General features: G+C 36.1%; 1 protein-coding gene across 2 annotated transcripts in view; it reads left to right on the top strand.

The window, feature by feature from the left end:
* The window catches only part of rb1cc1.L (RB1 inducible coiled-coil 1 L homeolog), a 77,266-nt gene extending 68,062 nt beyond the window's left edge, over positions 1-9,204 (top strand). For both annotated transcript variants that reach the window (XM_018267989.2, XM_018267990.2), the window contains exons 22-23: positions 4,194-4,264; positions 8,114-9,204. In XM_018267989.2, the coding sequence (XP_018123478.1) occupies positions 4,194-4,264; positions 8,114-8,191 (149 nt within the window). In that variant the 3' untranslated portion in view covers positions 8,192-9,204. The remainder of the gene's footprint in view (positions 1-4,193; positions 4,265-8,113) is intronic.
* The last annotated feature ends 2,995 nt before the right edge of the window (positions 9,205-12,199 follow it).

Genomic DNA, 12,199 nt, shown 5'->3' with positions numbered 1-12,199 from the left:
AATGCTATAGAAAGCCACAATGTCATTTTTAAGGTATGTAATCAGCAGTGGCTACAAACTAGTGATGGGAAAAATATTCATCCCACACCCCACCCTTACTCAAGATACCTCAACTCGTACCTGACTTGGCCCACCTCCCCAATTTATATATCTGTCTCTTCTCTGACATCATCGGATGTGGTTAAAGGAGAACTAAAACTTAAAGGGATACTGTCATCGGAAAAATTTTTTTGCTCCAGCAGAATTCTGCACTGAAATCCATTTCTCAAAAGAGCAAACAGTTTTTTTTTTTATATTCCATTTTGAAATCTGACATGGGGCTAGACGTTTTGTCAATTTCCCAGCTGCCCCAAGTCATGTGACTTGTGCTCTGATAAACTTCAATCACTCTTTACTGCTGTACTGCAAGTTGGAGTGATATCACCCTCCTCCCTTACCCCCCCCCCCCCAGCAGCCAAACAAAAGAACAATGGGAAGGTAACCAGATAACAGCTCCCTAACACAAGATAACAGCTGCCTGGTAGATCTAAGAACAACACTCAATAGTAAAAACCCATGTCCCACTGAGACACATTCAGTTACATTGAGAAGGAAAAACAGCAGCCTGCCAGAAATCATTTCTCTCCTAAAGTGCAGGCACAAGTCACATGACCAGGGGCAGCTGGGAATGTGACAAAATGTCTAGCCCTGTGTAAGATTTCAAAATTGAATATAAAAAAATCTGTTTGCTCTTTTGAGAAATGGATTTCAGTGCAGAATTCTGCTGGAACAGCACTATTAACTGATTCATTTTGAAAAAAATGTTTTTTCCCATGACAGTATCCGGATACTTTAACTAAAGAAGTAGGCTAGGAATGTTGTACATTATGTTTTGGGCATCTGTACCAGCCCAAGGCAAGCACAGCCCTTTAGCAGGGAAGATCTGTCTGTGATCTAGTTCCCCATCTTCTTTTCTGCTGATTCACTGCACATGCTCTGTGCTGCTGTCCCTTACTGAGCTTAGGGACTGATTCACAATATACAGTACACATAGAATAGAAATGTCACACTATAAGGCTGCTTAGTAATTAATACAGATAATTACTACATGGCAGCACAGCCCTGCAGCATCAGCTTATATTACAGACCAACCTCATTTTCTGTGAGTGTCACAGACACTTTCCAAGATGGTGACCCTCTGTGACAAGTTTGAAGTCCTGGATCATTGCTGCTATTGACAAGCTGAAACTTTAGGCTGGAGCAATACGGTCATTATATAAAATGTCAGTTTTAGCCATATTAATGTTTAGGGTTTAGTTCTCCTTTAACACTAATATATAAACAAGCACCACCCTGTCACTTGTGGGACATTGAACAGCGCAAATAGGTTAAGAAGTGTGCAGGTTGGCAGTGAATTAATTGTAGGTTTCTGGCCTACCCATACATCGCTACTGTAAACCAATCAGGTTTTCAGGCAAACACTGAATAACCAAACTATATATATATATATATATATATATATATATATATATATATATATATATATATATATATATATATATATATATATATATATATATATATATATATATATATATATATATATATATATATATATATATATATATATATATATATATATAAAAGTTTGGTTGCATTTTGTGTTCATTTGATTGATATGTGGTAACATGAAAAAACACAACATGCAGGGTTATTGCACACATGAGCCCATCTCATATTTACAATAAAGTCCTGATATCGTCCTCCTAGAAGATGAGAGTCAATCTCTGAGAAATTCAGTTGCACTCATACTGTCCCTGAACACATAAAGGGCAACCTTTCTTCATTATATATAAGATGTCATTCAGGTAAAGTGTTGCAGAACCTCATGCAATGCACAGCAATATAGAACCAGAATATTTACAACTGATCTTGCTCCTGATGGCTAATGCATACAACTGATTATATTTCATTATAATACAAAGAGCCATGAATATCCTGTAAATTATATAGTGAATAAAGTACCCCCTCTTGTAAATTATAAGGATATTATAAGTTACCCAGGAGTTTCATGACCATATAAAAACACCAGGCCGAAGGCCGAGTGTTTTTATACAGGTCGTGGAACTCTGAGGTAACGTCTAATAACCTCATATTTTGCAACTGGGGGTACTTTATTATAAGACACAAATTTCAGTGAGTCATGTCACAGAAATGACATCAGAACTCACCGTTTATAAGGATATAATTTACTAGATAATCATGGTTTTTGTGTATTTTAAGGATATAGTACACAATACATGAATATCTTGTAAATTATATCCTTAGAAACTGTAAGTTCTGATGTCATCAGTTATAAACGGTGAGTAGTGTTGTCATTTCTGTCACAAGACTCACTGAAACTTGTGTATTATAATAAAGTACCCCCTCTTGTAAATTATAAGGATATTAGAAGTTACCTCTGAGTTCCATGACCTGTATAAAAACACTCGGCCTTCGGCCTCGTGTTTTTATATGGTCTTGAAATTCCTCGCTAACTTATTTCCTTATGATTTAAAAGAGGGGGTACTTTATTCACTATATAAATGGCGCTTAGTGATGTCATTTCTGTCACTTGACTCACTGGAACTCATTATAATAAATAAAATACCCCGTTGGTCTTGTGCTTTTATATGGTCATGGAACTCCTTGGTAACTTAAAATATCCTTTTTTCTTTTGTTATAAATAACCAATGAAAATTGCTCAGATCAATAAAGAGAGCCATTTGGAAAGCAAAGCTCTTGCCCAGAAACACACAATGTTGCACTGCTTGGTACTGACCTCTGAGCCCTGCCTGCATTGAAAGGAAAAGCATTTCAAAGCAAAAACTATGAAAAGCAAAAGGTCCATATTTGAGTTATAAAGGGTCAGTGCCCCTTACCCTCCTGCAACATTACCAGATTGCTGTGTTGTTTTAGCCTCCTTGATCTGCTTTGTGCATGAGGAAGATAGTGAAGAGCAGCCTAATCCTGGAGATTTAAATGTATCGCATTTAATCAGTCACAACCTCTGTTAAGAGTCAGCAGTGATTTCTCGAGAGCACATCTGCCGACCTGCATTCCACAACAATCACAACTCACCATTATTACTGGCTATTCCTCACACACAAACCTTCATGTAATAGAATAATAGCACACCATCTGTCTCTCAGTTATTACTGGCTTAATGAGGTTAGATGGGTTACATTTGTTCAACAAACCCAAGGACTTATAAAATAAATATTTACGTGATATGGGGTTAAACATTTACTCACATGCATTATTAGAATTCGAATACACAAGACAAACTGCATGCAAATTGTGCTATATGCTGCTACATATTAACTAATCACTCATCTGTCTTAAGTCATGGAAATATGTTTTGTAAATTATATATACATTTAGGTTAACTTTTAGCATGATATAGAGTAATATTCTGACAATTTGCAATTTGACTTTCAGTTTTTGTTTTTTGAGTTATTTAGCTTTTTATTCAGCAGCTCTGCAGTTTGCAATTTCAGAAATCTGGTTGCTAGGGGTCAAATTACCATATCAACCATGCATTGAATAAGAGACTGGAATATTAACAGGAGAGGGTCTGAATAGAAAGATGTCTAATACAAAGTAGCAATAACAATAAATGTGTAGCCTTACAGAGCATTTGTTTTTATATGGGGTCAGTGACCCTCGTTCAAAAGCTGGAATGAGTCAGCAGAAAAAGGCAAATAATTAAAGAAAAATATGCAAAAAAATAAATAATGACATCCAATTAAAAATTTGCTTTAACATACCTATAACCCCTTTAAAGAAATAATCTAGTAAATGTGGTTTTGCTACAGTTGTGGAAAATAATTTGCTGGCAGGTTTAAAATCCCCTCTGCAGATAAGATAACATGGCAGAGAATTGCTTTCTATCAGGCAAAGAGTGCCACATTTTTTCCGAAAGTCCCATTTTCTTATTTTCTGAATAGAAAGCCCATTCATAAAATGCAACTGTACAAACGAGGGGGCAGATTTGTTAACAATCATTATGGCGTGAACTTTGATGAACTCCAGTATCTGCTTTATATACATTTCATGTTCTTTGAAATGGAGGTATTTATGCTTCTTGTTAAGTTTGTTAGATGGAGGTGAGTAACAACGGCTAGAGATTTCTGATCGATATTTAAACATATTCTCAATTTTCATTGTTACAGCCTCTGGCTCATCAAGAAGACCCTGGGTTTTGGGCAAAGTAATGGAAAAAGAGTATTGTCAGGCAAAAAAGGTAAACCAACAACATTCTACTGAGATCTATTATATATTGCATTAAAGGAACAGTTCAGTGTAAAAACAAAAACTGGATAAATAGATAGGCTGTGCAAAATAAAAAATGAATCTAATATAGTTAGTTAGCCACAAATGTAATGTATGAAGGCTGGAGTGACTGGATGTCTTTAACATAATATACACAACACTACTTCCTGCTTTTCAGCTCTCTAATTCTGAGTTAGTCAGTAACTTTAAGAGGGGCACTGGGACATAATTGTTCAGTGAGTTTGCAATTGATCCTCAGCATTCAGCTCAGATTCAAAAGCAACAGATATGACCCATGTGGCCCTCCCTCGAGTCATTGATGGGTTACTGCCTGGTAACCAATCAGTGGAAACCAAGAGAACTGCAAAGCAGGAAGTAGTGTTCTGGCTATTATGTTACACATCCAGTCACTCCAGCCTTTATATACAACATTTTTGTCTGACTAACTATATTAGAAATAATTTTTATTTTACACAGCCTATCTATTTGCCCAGATTTTATTTTTAAACTAAACAATTCCTTTAAAATGGAAATGCTGGGAAATCATTTTTTATTTACAATTAACTGTATGTAGAGACTCCTGTTATGCTGAAATTTACATGCATTCATTTGTATCTGTGTATGGGACAAAAGCTACTCTATATACACATGCTTTCTTAGCTTAGCAGCAGGTTTTGATCCATTGTAGAGCTACAACCTGTTATCGAGAAAGCTCCGAATTACAGAATGGCCATCTCTCAAAGACTCCATAATAATAAAATAATTAACATCATTAGAAATTATTTCCCTTTTCTCTGTAATAATAAAACAGTACCTTGTACAGGTATGGGACCTATTATCCAGATAACGGATCTTTCTGTAATTTGGGTCTTAAGTCTTCTAGAAATTAATTTAAACATTAAATAAACCTAATAGGCTGATTTTGCTTCCAATAAGGATTAATTATATCTTAGTTGGGATCAAGTACAAGCTACTGTTTTATTATTACAGAGAAAAAGGAAATCATTTTTAAAAATTTGGATTATTTGGCTAAAATGGAGTCTATGGGAGACAGCCATTCCGTAATTCAGAGCATTCTGCATATCGGGTTTCCGGATAAGGGATCCTATACCTGTACTTGATCCCAATTAAAATATAATTCATCTGTATTGGAGGAAAACGATCCTTTTGGGTTTATGTAATGTTCACATGATTTTTTTAGTAGACTTAAAAGAGATCTTGTTACTTGGAGATCCAAATTATGGAAATATCCCTTATGTGGAAAACCCCAGCTCCAAGGCCATTTTCTATAGACTCCAGTTTAATCAAATAATTCAAAATGTTTTAATAATTTTTTCTCCGTAAGAATAAAACAGTATCTTGTCCTTGAACCCAAGTAAGGTGTAATAATTCCTTATTGGATGCAAAAAATCCTATCTGGTTTAATTAATATTTTAGTAGTATTTTCTTGTAGACTTAACATACTGACAAATTGTGGAAAGACCCCTTATCTGGAAAACCAAAGGTCCCTGGCATTCTATATAACAGGTCACATACCTGTATAGGCTTTATCATCCTATATTTTTTTCCAGATAGGTGATTTTTCCATTATTTGGATTACCATATTTTAAAGATTAAATAAACCCAAAAGGACTGTTTTGCCACCAATATGCATTCATTCATTCATTCATTCAGTATAGTTACCATCAAGTATAAGGAACTGTTTTATTATTACAGAGAAAAAGGAAATAAAAAAATAGACACTATGGGAGATGTCCCACAATTCAGACCTTTCTGGATACCGGGATTCCAGATCCCAAACCTTTATATAAATCCTAAAAGAAAAATAGGTGTAGGCAAATCATACTAAAATGTATTAACTGTATTTACCATTGCTGTGAGTTTTTTACACTGTATATTGTTCCCCTTTTTCATATCTATAGTAATAAGTCAAATCAACTGGACCTGCTGTATTTTTCTGCTTTTGAAGGCGTTTCGCTAGTCATCCGACTTGCTTTTCTTGAGAAAGTCAGTCAGATGACTAGCGAAACGTCTTCAAGAGCAGAAAAATACAGCAAGCCAGTTGATTTTACTTATTATTATATATTATATACCATGACCTGGATTAATGAGAAATTTCCTGGATCCCTTTTTTAATGTTCTTGGTATGTACAGCATCTACCCAGTGTGTGTCCCAGCTAAGCCTTTAACTGAGAACACTCTCCTCTTTGATATTCCATAGAGTTAGGTTGTGAAGTCTCCTATATAGTAGCAATGCCATTTAGTAGTAATTAACCAGTTTTTCATTTTTGATTCATTTCTCTCATTGCCTTGTTCTTGATAGTAACAATGCTAACATAAATTAATTTAATGATAAAACAGTCCTTGTGTTTTATTTTTAAATGTTTTTAGTAGCCTTATAGCAGTGATCCCCAAACAGTGGCTCATGAGCAACCCGTTGGATGTTGCTCCCAGTGGCCTCAAAGCTGGTGCTTATTTTTTTATTCCAGGCAAGTTTTGGTTGCATAAAAACCAGGCTTACTGCCAAACAGAGGCTCTTGTAGGCTGCCAGTTCACATAGAGTCTACCAAATAGCCAATCATAGCTCTTATTTGGTACCCCAGAAACTGTATTCATGCTTGTGTTGCTCCCCAACTCTTGTTCCATTTGAATGTGGCTCATACTTATACAAGGTTGGGGACTCCTGCCTTAAGGTGTGGTGTTTCACATTGCAGACAACCCCAACTCTCAAATATTCCTAATATTAGGGGCCCATAATGGTCATAAAAAAGTCATTCAAAACAATGAATGAAGGCCAATGGAGAAGCTGCTTATAACAAGTGGTTCTTTAACATCCTTAAAGTTAATTTAACAACAAATTGTACACCAAACTCCATAGTTCTAAATGAATGTATGCCCCTATAATTTATAAGGAGCTTACATATAGGGCACATTTACTAAGGTTTGTATGGTTAATTCGAATTCGAACTTTCAAGTTGTTTTTTTGTTCGAAACTCACAATTTCGAGTTTAAAACTACAAACTCGAATTCAAATCCGAGATTTATCATCCCCCTACCCTGAAGTAACTCCAATTCAATAGGTTGCCACCTAAAACCTGCCGAGTTAATGTAGAAGTCAATGGCAGAGGTCTACTGACCCATTTGAAGAAGTTAATAGCTTTGCTGACATTCAAGTTTTTTACGTAGAAAAACTTGATTCAAATTGCGTTTGAACTGCGTTCAAATTCAGTTCGAGTTTTCTGGTCGGTAACATTAGTTTGATTTTTAGACATTCGAGTTTTTTTCTTAAATAAGATACCATTCATGTTTCGAGGTCATTCGAAGTAAAAAAAAGTCGACCTTTAATAAATCAGCCTCATTATGATGGGAGTTAATGTTGCGTTGAATATTTCAAAATCACAGACAGAAGGGCATTTTGGAGTAGAAAAGGTCAGAAGAGTTTAAATTGGCAAAACGTGGGGACAGACTACGAGAAGTAGAACAGAAACAAATTCCTTGGAAATGGCTATTGGGATATAGGAACAGAGTAAAAGGAGTAGTAGGAGTATAACATTGAAATGTATTCCTGCCTTATAACAGCTGTGGAGTTTGGGACTGTAGGGAGATTGGAATTCAAGAGCAGTTCTGTGTATGGAGTAATACCCAAAATTAAAATGAGATCAAGTTATTAGTGAAAATTGGATGGGCATAGAAAAACGTTCACGTTTGGATAATCATGGGTTTGGTGTAAATCAATGACAGAAGCGAGATTTAACTTTTTTTTAAATACAGTTGAAAATACTTTGCCTCTAATCAGCTCTTTTTGTTTTCTCTGATTTAGGCACAAAACAGATTTAAAGTACCTCTGGGTACTAAGTTTTACCGGGTCAAAGCAGTGCCATGGAACAAGAAAGTATAACCGTTATACTGTCTGCTATGGAGTCTATGGCCACAGTACATGTTCAGAAGGCCAAACAGCAGGTCTACTTTTGATACTAAGGTTGGAATAGCAGTTAGTCCTCACTGATGTTGTACATTTCCTTTTTTTTAAGGTTCCTGTTGTAGAAAATGTAAATCAAATCAGAGGATTCTGCATATCTGCCCCTGTTTTTAACCCAAAGTACTTTGAAATGTGGACCAAGAGGAGCTGATTTTTTTTCCCAAAGGGTATATATGGTGTTCATGCTGACTTTTATCATGCTTCCTGCCTGTTAACTATAAATTAGCTTGCACTTAAGTGTTAAATGTTAATTACTATAATTACCAGCATTTGTCTTTTTGTGAAACATTTATCTAAAGTACTTGCATTCTTCTTGCATTCTTCAACTCTTCCTTTATAATCGGTATAAACCTGACGGCTATTTAAAAAAAAAAAAAAAAGGACTGTTTATGGCATGCTGATAATCATCATTTAATTTAATATAAATTTGCCTCAATGAAAAAAAAAAAAAAGAATAGATATCCAACAGAACTTTTTTCTTTTCAAAGGCTTGTTAGTGTTTAAAATCCATTTTACAGGCTGGTCACTGCAATTTTCCAATGCACTTTCCACTGATTTATTGTGGGACATACTAAAGGGAAGAATGTACTCAGCACCAACTATATAGACTGTGCTAAAGCATTCCCAAATGATTCAGAAGCCTTTTATTATGTTAAAGAAATCTTATTGATAAATTGTATTTTATGGTTGAGTTTCATGCAAAGAGGTTCATTGTACATTAACCCTCCAGAAGTAACCCGTTATTGTATTGCAAAAGACATGTAGACTTTTCAAACAATAAAGACTTAAACCTGAAAATGAGTGTTTTACAAACATGGAACATGAACTGTATATAACTAAGTCACAGGATCATGCATAATTGACTTCATGCATCTAAATTATGTGAAAAAGTATGTTATGGTAATGTTTTCCAATAAAATAAGGGAAATTTGTGTGCTTGAGTTTGCTTGATGCAGGGTGATACCCTATACCGTCCCAGTACTGTCATTAAAGGAAAACTATACCCCCTTAACAATGTAGGTCTCTATAAAAAGATATTGAGTAAAACAGCTCATGTGTAAAACCCTGCTACATGTAAATAAACCATTTTCATAATGATATACTTTTTTAGTAGTATGTGCCATTGGGTATTCATAAATAGAAAATTGACATTTTAAAAAATAAGGGCCGCCCCCTGGGATCGTAGGATTCACTGTACTCACATACATACCAACAAACCATACATGTTAGGTCACATGAGCCAATTAACAGACAGAGTTGTGTCTTTTGCTTCCACACTTCTTCCTGTTACAGTTAGAGTTGTAGTATTTCTGGTCAGGTGATCACTGAGGTAGCACACAGACCATCACGAAATGGAGGTTCAAGACAAAAGATGTAAAAGTGCAATATTTACTTAAATATATATTCCAGTTTGGTAAGATTCTTTAATGTGCCACTTAATATGATGTGAACGATCTGTTGCTGAAGTATTCATTTTGTGGGTATAGTTTTCCTTTAAGCTTTATCTTAATTTGCTTTTCCCCAATTAGTATTTTTTTAAATGAAAAAAAAATATTGGGGGCTGTTCGCATAGAAAGAATAATAGCGATTCCTGTTCCACCGAATGCAATTTTCCAGCAAGTGCATCTTGAAGTTACATAGGTTCCCAGGTCGCTGAGCTGTCCAGAAATTCTGTCTGGATATTTTAGACCATTCATAACTATGTAGACAAATTATTACCTTTTTATTGTGATTTTTCTCCCTTTATAGATAGCCGGATGAAAATATAGATGGAGGTGGAGGTTGCTTGAGCAATAGTGAGAAACAGAGTCGGACTGGGGGTCTGGGGCCCGCCAGGTGGCCGCGTCAACCCCCATATTAACCCTGACCCCCGTCCCAGATGCAACCCGCCCTGTGCGTACCTTTTTTCCTGTAACATGCAAGGCAGTCAGGGACAGGAGGGGAGGTTGGGGAACGAGTCTGGAATGTCGGGTCCCACAAAAAGACGAGAAACACTAGGTTTTTTCCTGGTGTCCCAGTCCAACCATTATAAGCCATTTCCAGTCTTTTCACCTTGTGAACTAAACAGTTGACTATTAAGATGAAGAATATGTGCCAAAATGGTAAAATATTAAATGGTGCTTGCCTCAAATATCACTTTCAGCCAATGGTGGTAAAAACATTTTTTTGATGTGCACAACTGGAATGAAACCAATAAATATGTAAAATGAATAAATAGCTACATTAGGCACTACAATAGGGATAGACTTTTACTACTAGCTTATGCAAGGCTATAAAGACTAAACACTCCCTGGAGCATAAGCTGATAACATCATAGGGCTAATGTCACATGAGGCAAAGTCTTGGCTTCTTCCACCTGCGTTTTGTCTGTAAGCAAAGAAAAGCCAATATGCTCCACTCTGCCTTGTCTTTGCACTGACAGACACAGCATCAGCCTGGACGCAGACACACAGAGTGGATATCGACAAGAAAATTGAACCAGGCAGACACCATGTGTGTTAGTGAAGAGACAGGACGAACTGTAGAGGAGTGCATTGGTTGCTTTCCACCTACAGAGAAAACACAGAAATCATATAATTCGTGGTACTCTCCTAATTAATTACTCAGACATCTATGTAGTGCTCAATGCGGAGGTCCCCAAAAGCATACATATGATATGAAAAAGACCACATTGAGTATTCCAATGGTTTTTTGACGCCCTCCCCAATTTAGTCATCAGACCTTTTTTTGATTTGCTAAGACTTACATCCTTCTGAATGTGCACCATTCTCAGAAAAGAGCCACGTATGAGAGAAGAATGGCAAGGTTACCACTACAAGTGGTTTGTGGAATTGCACTGCAAGCTTCCAAGACGACTAGGTCTAGTAAGGTTACTAACAAAGTAAATAGTTTCCCGTGTAATGAAGTACCTATTGTAACAACAATTAAAGATAAGACAAAGGTCTAACGTTAGTAATGGTATAGAACCACATTACTGGGGCCTTAAATACTTCCCATCACTTTTGCTTTAGAGTTGGTAATATAATAATAAGCATGGGAATGAGATAAATAATTAATTTTAACAAAGGTGCTGCAGAATCAACCCTTTTTTAGTTTCTTGGGGGCAATAAAATAAATTCAAGAGATCATAAGTGTGCATTGCCACAGGGATATGCTGGATCAAAATGGTGGGTGTTTTGGTGGAGACTCCAAAAATGACTTCCATTTCAAAGTCAAGTGGTAAAGGGACCATGGGCAAACCCTTCATTTTGGAACTTGGGCGAGTTGCAGGGGGTACAGAGGAAATCCTGCTGTATCTGCATCTTCATGAAAGCATTGAAATGAATGTCCAGAAAAAAAGCAAACACACTACAAGGCCAAAGGCCTACCCTCTAGACCAGGGCTTATCTAAGTCTCTATGGTATATAGGGCACAATATAGAATGTTAGATGACTACAAGACATCGCTAAAAGAAAAATACATGACCCACTAAGCTACTGACCCCAGCCGCCCATTTACAGGGTGTTGGAAAAGTGATCTGTTTTACCTTCTAACCCACCCTTCACAAAGCAGGTGGTTAATAACAGTTTGCCCAGATAACTCTAATAGGATTTTTGCACTTTTTTTCCGAATGATTTCTTAATTTTCACTGATACATCTAAATGTGCTTATACAATACCAATACATATGGGTCAATGTTCTCCAAGCCTGCTATACAATGTTAGCCCATGTACTATTTATGTGCCTATGTAGTTAAAGAGTTAACATTCCGCAGCAGAAATGGCCTTCAGATCTAAACAGAATACTCTTGGTGTGGTCTGACGAAAATCTGTAAAACCATGCAAGAATCTATGAAATTAAATCTGAGAAAGAGATTAAAGGAAATGAGTTGCAAAAAGCTGGGAATTGATTAAAAAAACAGAATCATGTAACAAAAGGTCTTAACAG

Source organism: Xenopus laevis, chromosome 6L, assembly GCF_017654675.1.
Source record: "Xenopus laevis strain J_2021 chromosome 6L, Xenopus_laevis_v10.1, whole genome shotgun sequence".
Taxonomy (NCBI): domain Eukaryota; kingdom Metazoa; phylum Chordata; class Amphibia; order Anura; family Pipidae; genus Xenopus; species Xenopus laevis.
The sequence above is the reverse complement of the archived record's forward strand: the minus strand, read 5'-3'. Positions and strand labels throughout refer to the sequence as shown.